The following is a 16217-nucleotide window of genomic DNA, read 5'->3' as shown; positions in this document are numbered from 1 at the left end:
ATATATGTATATATATATATATATACATGTATACATATATATATACATGTATACATGTATATATACATGTATACATATATATATATATATGGGTCATGTGAATCTGCGGTGACTCCGTAGGCTGTCATCTGAGGATGCGCGATCTGGGCCGTTTATTCAAAACCCCTCAGAGAGATCTGAGCCCTTCGTTGAAAATCTCATCCCCCCAAAATCCCTACCCTTCTCTCATCTCTCCCGCGCTCAGATCACCTCCCGCCTCCTCCTCTCCAGCGCCCGAAATCGCCGCCGGAGCTCGCCGCCCCCGATCAGCGTCGCCGCCGGCTCAAGATCGCGAATTCGGTCGCCATCACCGACCCCCTCCTCCTCACCACCGCCCGAAAGCGCCGCCGCCCAAGCTCGGCCAAGCCCTCGACGTCCCCGTTCAGCGTCGCCGTCGTCCCCTTGCCCTAGCCATCACCTCCCCTCCTCCTCTCCAGCTCCCGAGATCGCCGCCGCTGAGCGTCGCCGCCGGGTCATCACCGTCTACTCCTCCTCGCCATCGAGCTCAGCCCTCGTCATCAGCCACGCCTCTGACGGCATTCGAGCTCAGCCCTCAGGTTCATCACCGCCTCCGGAGCTCGACCAAGCCCTCGACGTCAGCCCTCATGGCTTCGAACAAATTGAAAGCGTTGACGTCTTCGAATTCTTCAAAATCAAAGCCTACCTCTTCTAAATGCAATAATCCTCCAACTTCGTAAGTAATTTGCCATGATATATTTAATTTTTAACTCTTTCTGAATTATAATTTTGTTGTAAGCCATGATGTATAATGTTTGTGTTAATAAACTTGTTAATATGCGTCTTAATTTGCCCAAATATATTTAATTTTTAACTATTTCTAAATTATAATTTTGTTGTAGGGCTATGATAATACAATTTGGAATTTTGTCCAATTTGTGTTATTTTCGAGATTTAATTGATAAGCGAATAATATTAGATGAAAGACACATAAAAGCCCTACAGACGACACCTTTTCACAGCTTTCTCAATATACCCACATCCTTGAGCAATGAGCAAATAGCAATTGATTGCTTGATTCAAAATTTTAATCCCGATAAATGCTCATTCATGATTGGGAATAAAAATTGTGTGTTCGGTATAGATGATATTCACCGAATTACCGGATTGCCAAAGGAGGGAATTCCGATAAAAATGAGTGGGGCAGCGGCTAATACAATCTACACCTATTTTGTAAAGAATTATAAGAAAACCGATGAGGAAAAGAAGGCGGTGATTTTGGGGAAGCGTGATAGAATGGCCGAGATGATTGTAGATATGATTAATGAAGACCCTATAATATGTGTGAAACTTATTGTGGCTTTCATTATCGGCTTCATATTATGCCCGCGGACATGTAAGACATGTCCCTTGTGGGCGTTTAGATATGCGGAGCAGTTATCAACTTTGCATAAATATAATTGGTGTCATGCGGTGTTCACTCTTCTTTGCAAAGAGATGAGTAAATCAAAGAAGTCTCTTAGTATGCGGGAATTAGGTCAGCGCTCAAATGCCGGGTACATGGGTGGTTTTTCCTCCGTTTTACTGGTGAGTTACATGAACATTATTTTGTATATCTTTTAATTTTGATAATGATTATTGTTTATGCACATGCTAATGTGTAATTTCTTTTTTGTAGGTTTGGTTTTATGAAAAAGTAGGGGAATTAGAGTACACTTCAGATATTGAAAGGTTACCGCCGCTCTTTTGTGTGAAGAGTACTGGAAAGTGGAGGAGGACTACTATGAACAAATTATATAGAGTCCCGAAGTTGGTTACGGATAATGGCCAAGAGAATACTCCTCTTATTCATACGGCATCGCCAATAGTATTTGTACATATCGTTGCTCTAATAGTTCATTATTTTATGTCCCTTTTGTTAGTATCTATGTTTGCAACTATAGTATACGTACTAATACTAGCTTTTTTTTGTCAAATAGGAATCAAGGAAAGCTGAATTAATTTTCTTAATTGCGGAGAAGACGTACGAGTTGAATGAGCTCACTACAGAATTACGAGAATTAGAAGAGCGTAGTGCTAGATGCCAAAAAAAAAACCAAGGAGAAAGAGGATGACGGAAATGTAACTGAAGAAAAAAAATCAAAGAGGATATGGAAGCTAAGGAATATGAGAATTTGGAAGGAACTGGGGAAGCCGATTTATGTGATGACTTTGTGATGAGCGCAAGAGACATGAGAATTTTAGAAGATGCTCGGTGAGTTTACTTTTTTAAATTTTCTTGCAATTTTAATTTCTATATTTTCCATATAATTCTTGTGTAACTCTTTGTTAATTATATGCCTTCTCGACTCTATAGAGATGTTTCTCAAAAAGATGAAGGTGGTAATGAGAATAACAGAGAAACGCCATCTATCAAACGGGCTGTCGGAAAGAGGGAGAGGAAGGATGGACCCTCTGTTACTTCACCTTATATGCGTCTAGATCAAGCAAAGGAAGGCACAAAGAAGAAACGTGTCATCCAGATATTTGATAGTCCTGAGGGGGAAAAAAAGTGCAAAAATCAAGAAGGCTTCATACCTACATCTAGAGACTATCCAGGTAAGGCACTGGCGTTTGATTATGAGAACAAATTAATTGAAGACTTTCTACAATCGAGAATGAACAGGTAACTGTTACTGACTTATTCTAATAATAATCTTTGAATTTACTTAATTCTAGTAGCAATTTTCTCACAATGTACTTGCATATAGTGATACGTACATTTGGAAGTGTGCCGAAGCAAGCGTATCTCGCTTAGATGCTTATATACTATTAACGGGAGGTGAACTCAGTGACGATGTAGGTTCTAAACAATTGTGTTATTGATTGTTTGATGTTGTATATAAAATAATTTATATTAACTATTTTATTCATTCATGGTAAATTTTGTAGGTGATCGATGCATTTGTTATTCGGCTTTGTAACAAGATTGAAACAACTAATAGTTATGATCGAAAGATACATGTCACAAGACCTTGGCTTGCAGTAAGTATATCCTTGTTTTTTTCACTTGAAAATCCCATCCCCCAAAATCCCTACCCTTCTCTCTTCTTTCCCGCTCAGATCGCGCCATCACCGACCCCCTCCTCCTCACCACCGCCCGAAAGCGCCGCCGCCCAAGCTCGGCCAATCCCTCGACGTCCCCGTTCAGCGTCGCCGCCGTCCCCTTGCCCTAGCCATCACCTCCCCTCCTCCTCTCCAGCTCCCGAGATCGCCGCCGCTGAGCGTCGCCGCCGGGTCAGCGCCGTCTACTCCTCCTCGCCATCGAACTCACCCCTCGTCATCAGCCACGCCTCCGATGGCATTTGAGCTCAGCCCTCAGGTTCATCGCCGCCTCCGGAGCTCGACCAAGCCCTCGACGTCTGCCCTCATGGCTTCGAACAAATTGAAAGAGTCGACGTCTTCGAATTCTTCAAAATCAAAGCCTACCTCTTCTAAATGCAATAATCCTCCAACTTCGTAAGTAATTTGCCATGATATATTTAATTTTTAACTCTTTCTGAATTATAATTTTTGTTGTAAGCCATGATGTATAATGTTTGTGTTAATAAACTTGTTAATATGCGTCTTAATTTGCCCAAATATATTTAATTTTTAACTCTTTCTGAATTATAATTTTCTTGTAGGGCTAAGATAACACACTTGAGAATTCCGGCCAATTTGTGTTATTTTCGAGATTTAATTGATAAGCGAATAAAATTAGATGAAAGACACCTAAAAGCCCTACAGACGACACCTTTTCACAGCTTTCTCAATATACCCACATCCTTGAGCAATGAGCAAATAGCAATTGATTGCTTGATTCAAAATTTTAATCCTGATAAATGCTCATTCATGATTGGGAATAAAAATTGTGTGTTCGGTATAGATGATATTCACCGAATTACCGGATTGCCAAAGGAGGGAATTCCGATAAAAATGAGTGGGGCAGCGGCTAATACAATCTACACCTATTTTGTAAAGAATTATAAGAAAGCCGATGAGGAAAAGAAGGCGGTGATTTCGGGGAAGCGCGATAGAATGGCCGAGATGATTGTAGATATGATTAATGAAGACCCTATAATATGTGTGAAACTTATTGTGGCTTTCATTATCGGCTTCATATTATGCCCGCGGACATGTAAGACATGTCCCTTGTGGGCGTTTAGATATGCGGAGCAGTTATCAACTTTGCATAAATATAATTGGTGCCATGCGGTGTTCACTCTTCTTTGCAAAGAGATGAGTAAATCAAAGAAGTCTCTTAGTATGCGGGAATTAGGTCAGCGCTCAAATGCCGGGTACATGGGTGGTTTTTCCTCCGTTTTACTGGTGAGTTACATGAACATTATTTTGTATATCTTTTCATTTTGATAATGATTATTGTTTATGCACATGCTAATGTGTAGTTTCTTTTTTGTAGGTTTGGTTTTATGAAAAAGTAGGGGAATTAGAGTACACTTCAGATATTGAAAGGTTACCGCCGCTCTTTTGTGTGAAGAGTACTGGAAAGTGGAGGAGGACTACTATGAACAAATTATATAGAGTCCCGAAGTTGGTTACGGATAATGGCCAAGAGAATACTCCTCTTATTCATACGGCATCGCCAATAGTATTTGTACATATCGTTGCTCTAATAGTTCATTATTTTATGTCCCTTTTGTTAGTATCTATGTTTGCAACTATAGTATACGTACTAATACTAGCTTTTTTTGGTCAAATAGGAATCAAGGAAAGCTGAATTAATTTTCTTAATTGCGGAGAAGACGTACGAGTTGAATGAGCTCACTACAGAATTACGAGAATTAGAAGAGCGTAGTGCTAGATGCCAAAAAAAACCAAGGAGAAAGAGGATGACGGAAATGTAACTGAAGAAAAAAAATCAAAGAGGATATGGAAGCTAAGGAATATGAGAATTTGGAAGGAACTGGGGAAGCCGATTTATGTGATGACTTTGTGATGAGCGCAAGAGACGTGAGAATTTTAGAAGATGCTCGGTGAGTTTAGTTTTTTAAATTTTCTTGCAATTTTAATTTTTATATTTTCCATATAATTCTTGTGTAACTCTTTGTTAATTATATGCCTTCTCGACTCTATAGAGATGTTTCTCAAAAAGATGAAGGTGGTAATGAGAATAACAGAGAAACGCCATCTATCAAACGGGCTGTCGGAAAGAGGGAGAGGAAGGATGGACCCTCTGTTACTTCACCTTATATGCCTCTAGATCAACCAAAGGAAGGCACAAAGAAGAGACGTGTCATCCAGATATTGGATAGTCCTGATGGGAAAAAAAAGTACAAAAATGAAGAAGGCTTCATACCTACATCTAGAGACTATCCAGGTAAGGCACTGGCGTTTGATTATGAGAACAAATTAATTGAAGACTTTCTACAATCGAGAATGAACAGGTAACTGTTACTGACTTATTCTAATAATAATCTTTGAATTTACTTAATTCTAGTAGCAATTTTCTCACAATGTACTTGCATATAGTGATACGTACATTTGGAAGTGTGCCGAAGCAAGCGTATCTCGCTTAGATGCTTATATACTATTAACGGGAGGTGAACTCAGTGACGATGTAGGTTCTAAACAATTGTGTTATTGATTGTTTGATGTTGTATATAAAATAATTTATATTAACTATTTTATTCATTCATGGTAATTTTTGTAGGTGATCGATGCATTTGTTATTCGGCTTTGTAACAAGATTGAAACAACTGATAGTTATGATCGAAAGATACATGTCACAAGACCTTGGCTTGCAGTAAGTATATCCTTGTTTTTTTCACTAATTGGTGGATATTATTATTATGTTATCCCACAATGTTGACATTATTGCATCTTTTAGCAAGCATTTCTAGAAGGAAATCTTGAAATGGTGGCAAAACGAATGAAGGAAAATGTTTCTCAGCAGAAGTTCTTGGAGTGTGAAAGAATTCTGATCCCGATTGTCAGCTCCGGACATTGGCACCTGGTAGAGTTAGTGAGAGAGGAGACAAAATTCTATCACTACTCCTCAATCAACTCCCCCATTTATACCGCCGATGCTGTGAAATTTATAAATAAGTTTATGAGTTTCATTAAGAGTAATTGGGGATTGGGGAAATTGGAGCATCATGGTCTTGTGTCAGTTGCCGTGCCACAACAAGGACCGTAAGTGTTTCATGCATTTCTAATTTAATTGTTCATTTTTTTGTTTCACAGTCATTTTCAATATTGTAATATTTTCCCCTTAAATGCAGAACGTTAGATTGCGGGATCTTTATGATTGAATTCATTAACAACATTGTCGAAAAACGGTCGATAACAATTTCAAAAGGAGATTGTGCAAAATATAGAGCAAGGTTTTGTGCTGCTCTTTTGTATGCACGCGATTCACCTTTTTTGTAAATATTATTTTAATTTTCTCCAAGGTTTTTGTTGTGTATTCAATGTTGTAAGTATGTTCATGTTGTTAAGCCAGCACGAAGTAGAACTAACTCGAGATGGGCTAGAACTAACAGGAGGGAAGCTCGCGTACTAACTAGGAGTGGGCTAGGGCTAACATGGCCGCGTGAACAAACACTTGTGCTAGAAATAACGCCAGCCCGCAGTAGAACTAACTCGAGAAGGGATAGAACTAACAGGAGGGCAGCTAGAACTAACAAGCGTGAGGTAGGGCTAACATGGCCACCAAAACAAACACTTGTGCTAGAAATAACGCCAGCCCGCAGTAGAACTAACTCGAGAAGGAATAGAACTAACATGAGGGCATCTAGAACTAACAAACGTGAGGGTAGGGCTAACATGGCCACCAGAGAAAACACTTGTGCTAGAAATAACGCCAGCCCGCAGTAGAACTAACTCGAGAAGGGATAGAACTAACAGGAGGGCAGCTAGAACTAACAAGCGTGAGGTAGGGCTAACATGGCCACCCAAACAAACACTTGTGCTAGAAATAATGCCAGCCCGCAGTAGAACTAACTCGAGAAGGAATAGAACTAACAGGAGGGCATCTAGAACTAACAAACGTGAGGGTAGGGCTAACATGGCCACCAGAGCAAACACTTGTGCTAGAAATAACACCAGCCCGCAGTAGAACTAACTCGAGAAGGGATAGAACTAACATGAGGGCAACTAGAATTAACAAGCGTGAGGTAGGGCTAACATGGCCACCAAAACAAACACTTGTGCTAGAAATAACGCCAGCCCGCAGTAGAACTAACTCGAGAAGGAATAGAACTAACAGGAGGGCAGCTAGAACTAACAAACGTGAGGGTAGGGCTAACATGGCCACCAGAGCAAACACTTGTGCTAGAAATAACGCCAGCCTGCAGTAGAACTAACTCGAGAAGGGATAGAACTAACATGAGGGCAGCTAGAACAAACAAGCGTGAGGTAGGGCTAACATGGCCACCAAAACAAACACTTGTGCTAGAAATAACGCCAGCCCGCAGTAGAACTAACTTGAGAAGGGATAGAACTAACAGGAGGGCAGCTAGAACTAACAAACGTGAGGGTAGGGCTAACATGGCCACCAGAGCAACCACTTGTGCTAGAAATAACTCCAGCCCGCAGTAGAACTAACTCGAGAAGGGATAGAACTAACAGGAGGGCAGTTAGAACTAACAAGCAGTTAGGTAGGGCTAACATGGCCAACAGAACACACGAGAATGGCAAGAACTAACACGGAAACGGCTAGAACGAACATTAACCCAGGTAGAACTAACATATTCAATAGATCCAACACTTAAACTAACATTATTCACTTGCACTTGGCTGTGAAGGTTACCGAGATATTATAGGTTTGACTGCATTCGTTGTTTTTGCGTAGTTCCCAAGGTTGAAGAGTCAACTCACCTTGCAAAAGTGCAGTCCCAAGGAGGAGAGTTATGATAACCTGGTCCGGAACCTATCCCCACATCCCACGCGGCAACATCACCATCCCCAAAGCCTGTTCAACCCCAGGATAGTATTGATTACCTTTTCGGCGCAATCTTTTTCGGATCTCCCCATCGCCGACTCTCTGTAGACTCTTCCTCATTTATTTGTAAACCCCATACTTTTACCCTCTCCCCTATACCTCTCCCCTACACCTTCAAGTTCCCCTGTATATATGGTGTTGTAAAATCATGGCTAGTTCCTGTACATCCGATGAAGGTCATGGCCTGCCTGGGACGCATGCTGATGTGGATCTTGGATATCCGTCACGCTGATGAAGATGTTATCCCCATTGTCTTTGCTCTTAGTTCCATCAGTGGGTGAATATACCTGGCTCCCTTCAAAGAGTTTGTACATTAACGCCCAGTTAAGATTCATAAGCGCATGGAATACGATCAATTCAGAAGGGTCATGCGTGAATCACTTGGGGAGGCATGCAAATGCTGGAGAGAATTGTCCTCTGGCATACGTTAACACTCTATAGCTATACAGTGTTAACGTAAGCCAGAGGACTATCTTTTTGCTAGCATTCGCATGCCTTCCTAGGTGATTCACGTATTGACCCATCTGAATTGATCGTATTCCACGCGCTTATGAATCTTAACTGTTGTTATTGCACAAGCTCATTGAAGGGAGGCAGGTATACTCACCCAAGATACTGGAACTAAGAGCAAAGACACAGATTGTACATGCAGTTGACATTACTTTAATACAAGGTTGTTTTGTTAAGTCATCACGTTTTATTGTAAAGATTATGGACTGGTTGTATTGTTATGTTTGGTTGTATTGTTATGTTTGGTTGTATTGTTATGTTTGCCGTTGTGTTGTCAAGCTTATGGACGGATTGTCAAGGTTATGTTTTGGTTTTCAACATCTCCGATTTATTGCGAAGTTTAGCACTCTGTTGTCAAGCTTATGGACTGGTTGCGTAGTTCAGCGCTCTGTTGTCAAATCTAATCTGTTTGTTGTTAAGCTTATCTGCTGTTTGCATTTAATTCTACTGTTGTTGTGAAGTTATCTGTTGTTTAGTCTTTGTATTGTTAGGCTTATGGACTTGTTCACAAGTTTAGATCTTGGTTTGTATTGTTAGTTCCAGCTTAGTCTATATTCTTCTATTGCCCAGATTCGAGCAGAATCAGATAGAAAATGACCAGTTTGTGCCATGTTAGCTCTAAGTTATGCCATGTTAGTTCTAACTTATGCCTTGTTGGTTCTAACTTATACCATGTTAGTTCTAATCTACACCATGTTAGTTCTAATTGTTGTTTTCACTGTAATTTCTTCCCCCGAAAAAGCTGTTGAAGAGTCCTACAACTTTGGCAATTAGAACTAACATAAAGAATTGCTATATCACTTGGGCAACATTTTGTACCTCATCGCTATTTATAGATTCGTGTTAGTTATAATACTGTAAGTGTTAGATGTAGTTTAGCTCGCGTTAGTTCTACCTTATTGTTAGTTCCAGCTTAGTCTATATTGTTCTATTGGCCATGTTAGTTCTAGCTTTCCTCCTGTCAGTTCTATTGGACTACTTCGTGGTTCTGTTAGTTCTAACTCGATTCTGGTTAGTTTTAAATAGAGTAAGTGTTAGTTCTAGTCGATACCCCATTAGTTCATTCCCATTTATTGTTATTTCTAGCTTCGTGTTAGTTATAATACAGTAAGTGTTAGCTTTTGCTTAGACCGCGTTAGTTCTACCTCATTTCTTGCTAGCTCTAACTTCGCTTGTTCCCAAGAACACAAAACATTATCACTTTTTCAACCCAAAACATTATCACTTTTTCTAAACACCTAAAATAAGTTTTAATTTTGGTGTTTTGGTTTTGAGTTTGAGAATGTGTTAATATAATATAGAGTTAACATGTTAATGTAATATCTAACATAATTTATTACTAAAATATGTTAATGTAAAGATAATATATTCACAATACCTATTTATATATATCATAAATTACTAATATATTATTAAATTACTATTAATAAACTCAGCCCTATTAAAGACCATAATATATTACATAATGTTAGAATATTGATAACACGTTAATTTATTAGTAACATGCTAGACATAACATATTAACATTATTAAAAATATTATATTATATGAATTATAATATTATAATGACAATAGTATAATATTATGTTATATTAATAATAAAATAAGGTTATATTACTAATATAATATAATATATAACCATAACAATTTGATATACCAAAATTATTAAATATATAACTATTTGAAAATAATATGTAATAATTATAAGATGACATAACTCATTAAGTACAATAGATCCAACACTTAAACTAGAACTTAAAGTTATATGGAGGTGGAAATAACACGAGAACAGCTAGATCTATCACTGGAGAAGCGAGAACTTACAACAACTAAGCTGGAACTAACAAAGACGATTGATCCAATACTTAAAACTCTAACTAGCGCTAGCCGGCTATAGAACTAACATGAATGTCATGAGAGTTAACACGGCAGATGATAGAACTAACAACATCTAAGCAAGAACTAACAAAACCAGTAAAACAAATGACTTAGGCTCCCGTAGGGATTCCATGGTGTTTTTTGAGCTAAATCGTCTTCAACCCAAAACATTATCACTTTTCCTAAACACCTAAAATAAGTTTTAATTTTGGTGTTTTGGTTTTGAGTCTGAGGAGGTGTTAATACAATATCTAGCATAATATATTAAATGTAATGCATATAGAGTTGACATGTTAATGTAATATCTAACATAATTTATTGGTAAAATATGTTAATGTAAAGATAATATATTCACAACACCTATTTATATATATCATAAATTACTAATATATTATTAAATTACTATTAATAATCTCAGCCCTATTAAAGACCATAGTATATTACATAATATTAGAATATTCATAACACATTAATTTATTAGTAACATACCAGTCATAAAATAATATTAACATTATTAAAAATATTATATTATATGAATGATTATATTATAATGACAATAGTATAATATTATGTTATATTAATAATAAAATAAGGTTATTTTAAAAATATAATATAATATATAACCGTAACAATTTGATATACCAAAATTATTAAATTATTTAACTATTTGAAAATAATATGTAATAATTATAAGATGACATAACTCATTAAGTACAATAGACCCAACACTTAAACTAGAACTTAAAGTTATATGGAGGTGGAAATAACACGAGAACAGCTGGATCTATCACTGGAGAAGCGAGAACTTACAACAACTAAGTTGGAACGAACAAAGACGCTAGATCCAATACTTAAGCTCTAACTAGCGCTAGCCGGCTATAGAACTAACATGAGTGCCCTTAGACTTAACACGGAAGATGATAGAACTAACAACATCTAAGCAAGAATATATGCATGTAAGTATGAAACAAAAATATGTTTTCTAATTATATTCAATTGTTTCATATTAAAACTTGAAAACTCAAAACCATGTATGTATATATATAAATAAATATACATAGAAACCAAAACTTAACTTATATATATATATATGGAAAAAGTGAATCTGCGGTGACTCCGTAGGCCGGCTCTGAGGATGCGCGATCTGGGCGGTTTATTATAAACCCAATAAAGAGATCTGAGCCCTTCGTTGAAAATCCCATCCCCCAAAATCCCTACCCTTCTCTCTTCTTTCCCGCTCAGATCGCGCCATCACCGACCCCCTCCTCCTCACCACCGCCCGAAAGCGCCGCCGCCCAAGCTCGGCCAATCCCTCGACGTCCCCGTTCAGCGTCGCCGCCGTCCCCTTGCCCTAGCCATCACCTCCCCTCCTCCTCTCCAGCTCCCGAGATCGCCGCCGCTGAGCGTCGCCGCCGGGTCAGCGCCGTCTACTCCTCCTCGCCATCGAACTCACCCCTCGTCATCAGCCACGCCTCCGATGGCATTTGAGCTCAGCCCTCAGGTTCATCGCCGCCTCCGGAGCTCGACCAAGCCCTCGACGTCTGCCCTCATGGCTTCGAACAAATTGAAAGAGTCGACGTCTTCGAATTCTTCAAAATCAAAGCCTACCTCTTCTAAATGCAATAATCCTCCAACTTCGTAAGTAATTTGCCATGATATATTTAATTTTTAACTCTTTCTGAATTATAATTTTTGTTGTAAGCCATGATGTATAATGTTTGTGTTAATAAACTTGTTAATATGCGTCTTAATTTGCCCAAATATATTTAATTTTTAACTCTTTCTGAATTATAATTTTCTTGTAGGGCTAAGATAACACACTTGAGAATTCCGGCCAATTTGTGTTATTTTCGAGATTTAATTGATAAGCGAATAAAATTAGATGAAAGACACCTAAAAGCCCTACAGACGACACCTTTTCACAGCTTTCTCAATATACCCACATCCTTGAGCAATGAGCAAATAGCAATTGATTGCTTGATTCAAAATTTTAATCCTGATAAATGCTCATTCATGATTGGGAATAAAAATTGTGTGTTCGGTATAGATGATATTCACCGAATTACCGGATTGCCAAAGGAGGGAATTCCGATAAAAATGAGTGGGGCAGCGGCTAATACAATCTACACCTATTTTGTAAAGAATTATAAGAAAGCCGATGAGGAAAAGAAGGCGGTGATTTCGGGGAAGCGCGATAGAATGGCCGAGATGATTGTAGATATGATTAATGAAGACCCTATAATATGTGTGAAACTTATTGTGGCTTTCATTATCGGCTTCATATTATGCCCGCGGACATGTAAGACATGTCCCTTGTGGGCGTTTAGATATGCGGAGCAGTTATCAACTTTGCATAAATATAATTGGTGCCATGCGGTGTTCACTCTTCTTTGCAAAGAGATGAGTAAATCAAAGAAGTCTCTTAGTATGCGGGAATTAGGTCAGCGCTCAAATGCCGGGTACATGGGTGGTTTTTCCTCCGTTTTACTGGTGAGTTACATGAACATTATTTTGTATATCTTTTCATTTTGATAATGATTATTGTTTATGCACATGCTAATGTGTAGTTTCTTTTTTGTAGGTTTGGTTTTATGAAAAAGTAGGGGAATTAGAGTACACTTCAGATATTGAAAGGTTACCGCCGCTCTTTTGTGTGAAGAGTACTGGAAAGTGGAGGAGGACTACTATGAACAAATTATATAGAGTCCCGAAGTTGGTTACGGATAATGGCCAAGAGAATACTCCTCTTATTCATACGGCATCGCCAATAGTATTTGTACATATCGTTGCTCTAATAGTTCATTATTTTATGTCCCTTTTGTTAGTATCTATGTTTGCAACTATAGTATACGTACTAATACTAGCTTTTTTTGGTCAAATAGGAATCAAGGAAAGCTGAATTAATTTTCTTAATTGCGGAGAAGACGTACGAGTTGAATGAGCTCACTACAGAATTACGAGAATTAGAAGAGCGTAGTGCTAGATGCCAAAAAAAACCAAGGAGAAAGAGGATGACGGAAATGTAACTGAAGAAAAAAAATCAAAGAGGATATGGAAGCTAAGGAATATGAGAATTTGGAAGGAACTGGGGAAGCCGATTTATGTGATGACTTTGTGATGAGCGCAAGAGACGTGAGAATTTTAGAAGATGCTCGGTGAGTTTAGTTTTTTAAATTTTCTTGCAATTTTAATTTTTATATTTTCCATATAATTCTTGTGTAACTCTTTGTTAATTATATGCCTTCTCGACTCTATAGAGATGTTTCTCAAAAAGATGAAGGTGGTAATGAGAATAACAGAGAAACGCCATCTATCAAACGGGCTGTCGGAAAGAGGGAGAGGAAGGATGGACCCTCTGTTACTTCACCTTATATGCCTCTAGATCAACCAAAGGAAGGCACAAAGAAGAGACGTGTCATCCAGATATTGGATAGTCCTGATGGGAAAAAAAAGTACAAAAATGAAGAAGGCTTCATACCTACATCTAGAGACTATCCAGGTAAGGCACTGGCGTTTGATTATGAGAACAAATTAATTGAAGACTTTCTACAATCGAGAATGAACAGGTAACTGTTACTGACTTATTCTAATAATAATCTTTGAATTTACTTAATTCTAGTAGCAATTTTCTCACAATGTACTTGCATATAGTGATACGTACATTTGGAAGTGTGCCGAAGCAAGCGTATCTCGCTTAGATGCTTATATACTATTAACGGGAGGTGAACTCAGTGACGATGTAGGTTCTAAACAATTGTGTTATTGATTGTTTGATGTTGTATATAAAATAATTTATATTAACTATTTTATTCATTCATGGTAATTTTTGTAGGTGATCGATGCATTTGTTATTCGGCTTTGTAACAAGATTGAAACAACTGATAGTTATGATCGAAAGATACATGTCACAAGACCTTGGCTTGCAGTAAGTATATCCTTGTTTTTTTCACTAATTGGTGGATATTATTATTATGTTATCCCACAATGTTGACATTATTGCATCTTTTAGCAAGCATTTCTAGAAGGAAATCTTGAAATGATGGCAAAACGAATGAAGGAAAATGTTTCTCAGCAGAAGTTCTTGGAGTGTGAAAGAATTCTGATCCCGATTGTCAGCTCCGGACATTGGCACCTGGTAGAGTTAGTGAGAGAGGAGACAAAATTCTATCACTACTCCTCAATCAACTCCCCCATTTATACCGCCGATGCTGTGAAATTTATAAATAAGTTTATGAGTTTCATTGAGAGTAATTGGGGATTGGGGAAATTGGAGCATCATGGTCTTGTGTCAGTTGCCGTGCCACAACAAGGACCGTAAGTGTTTCATGCATTTCTAATTTAATTGTTCATTTTTTTGTTTCATTGTCATTTTCAATATTGTAATATTTTTCCCTTAAATGCAGAACGTTAGATTGCGGGATCTTTATGATTGAATTCATTAACAGCATTGTCGAAAAACGGTCGATAACAATTTCAAAAGGAGATTGTGCAAAATATAGAGCAAATTTTTGTGCTGCTCTTTTGTATGCACGCGATTCACCTTTTTGTAAATATTATTTTAATTTTCTCCAAGGTTTTTGTTGTGTATTCAATGTTGTAAGTATGTTCATGTTGTTAATATGTTGTTAATTGTTTTACGTGTACATTTACAGACAACTACTTAGATAATTGTGTGTTGTAAGTATTTTCATGTTAAATGAGAAGTGAGCTAGGGCTAACATAGCCACCAGAGCAAACACTTGTGCTAGAAATAACACCAGCCCGCAGTAGAACTAACTCGAGAAGGGATAGAACTAACAGGAGGGCAGCTAGAACAAACAAGCAGTGAGGTAGGACTAACATGGCCACCAAAACAAACACTTGTGCTAGAAATAACGCCAGCCTGCAGTAGAACTAACTCGAGAAGGGATAGAACTAACAGGAGGGCAGCTAGAACTAACAAACAGTTAGGTAGGGCTAACATGACCACCAAAACAAACACTTGTGTTAGAAATAACGCCAGCCCGTAGTAGAACTAACTCAAGAAGGGATAGAACTAACAGGAGGGCAGCTAGAACTAACAAGCATGAGGGTAGGGATAACATGGCCATCAGAGCAAACACTTGTGCTAGAAATAACGCCAGCCCGTAGTAGAACTAACTCGAGAAGGGATAGAACTAACAGGAGGGCAGCTAGAACTAACAAGCGTGAGGTAGGGCTAACATGGCCATCAAAACAAACACTTGTGCTAGAAATAACGCCAGCCCGCAGTAGAACTAACTCGAGAAGGGATAGAACTAACAGGAGGGCAGCTAGAACTAACAAGCTGTGGGGTAGGGCTAACATGGCCACCAAAACAAACACTTGTGTTAGAAATAACGCCAGCCCACAGTAGAACTAACTCGAGAAGGGATAGAACTAACAGGAGGGCAGCTAGAACTAACAAGCAGTGAGGTAGGGCTAACATGGCTACCAAAACAAACACTTGTGCTAGAAATAACGCCAGCCCGCAGTAGAACTAACTCGAGAAGGGATAGAACTAACAGGAGGGCAGCTAGAACTAACAAGCAGTTAGGTAGGGCTAACATAGCCACCAAAACAAGCACTTGTGCTAGAAATAACGCCAGCCCGTAGTAGAACTAACTCGAGAAGGGATAGAACTAATAGGAGGGCAGCTAGAACTAACAAGCTGTGGGGTAGGGCTAACATGGCCACCAAAACAAACACTTGTGTTAGAAATAACGCCAAACCCGCAGTAGAACTAACTCGAGAAGGGATAGAACTAACAGGAGGGCAGCTAGAACTAACAAGCAGTGAGGTAGGGCTAACATGGCCACCAAAACAAACACTTGTGCTAGAAATAACGCCA

At 38.5% G+C, this 16217-nt stretch overlaps 3 protein-coding genes across 5 annotated transcripts in view; all 3 read left to right on the top strand.

Moving 5' to 3' along the window:
- The window catches only part of LOC109834588, a 12922-nt gene extending 10450 nt beyond the window's left edge, over positions 1-2472 (top strand). The window contains exons 2-5 of the mRNA XM_020402623.1: positions 1142-1584; positions 1676-1870; positions 1977-2251; positions 2354-2472. Coding sequence (XP_020258212.1) covers positions 1142-1584; positions 1676-1870; positions 1977-2111 — 773 coding nt within the window. The 3' untranslated portion in view covers positions 2112-2251; positions 2354-2472. The remainder of the gene's footprint in view (positions 1-1141; positions 1585-1675; positions 1871-1976; positions 2252-2353) is intronic.
- LOC109832889 lies at positions 3161-6468 on the top strand. 2 transcript variants are annotated; one of them, XM_020400358.1, is made up of 8 exons: positions 3161-4347; positions 4439-4633; positions 4740-5012; positions 5115-5423; positions 5509-5596; positions 5690-5782; positions 5867-6171; positions 6261-6468. In XM_020400358.1, exons 3-8 carry the CDS (start codon positions 4909-4911, stop codon positions 6406-6408), a joined length of 1047 nt encoding a protein of 348 aa, XP_020255947.1. In that variant the 5' UTR covers positions 3161-4347; positions 4439-4633; positions 4740-4908; the 3' UTR covers positions 6409-6468. The 2 variants fall into 2 exon arrangements, with proteins under 2 accessions (XP_020255947.1, XP_020255946.1); XM_020400357.1 differs by having other exon boundaries at positions 3161-4633.
- Positions 11674-14400, top strand: LOC109832890. Of its 2 annotated transcripts, XR_002245038.1 has the most exons (6): positions 11674-12859; positions 12951-13145; positions 13252-13524; positions 13627-13935; positions 14021-14108; positions 14202-14400. XR_002245038.1 is itself a non-coding variant. In XM_020400359.1 (5 exons), the coding sequence occupies exons 2-5, from the start codon at positions 13421-13423 to the stop codon at positions 14358-14360; spliced, it is 660 nt and encodes a 219-aa protein (XP_020255948.1). In that variant the 5' UTR covers positions 11676-13145; positions 13252-13420; the 3' UTR covers positions 14361-14398. The 2 variants fall into 2 exon arrangements, 1 of the variants encoding a protein (XP_020255948.1); XM_020400359.1 differs by having other exon boundaries at positions 11676-13145; positions 14202-14398.

This window comes from Asparagus officinalis, chromosome 3 (assembly GCF_001876935.1).
Source record: "Asparagus officinalis chromosome 3, Aspof.V1, whole genome shotgun sequence".
Lineage (NCBI taxonomy): Eukaryota > Viridiplantae > Streptophyta > Magnoliopsida > Asparagales > Asparagaceae > Asparagus > Asparagus officinalis.
The sequence above is the reverse complement of the archived record's forward strand: the minus strand, read 5'-3'. Positions and strand labels throughout refer to the sequence as shown.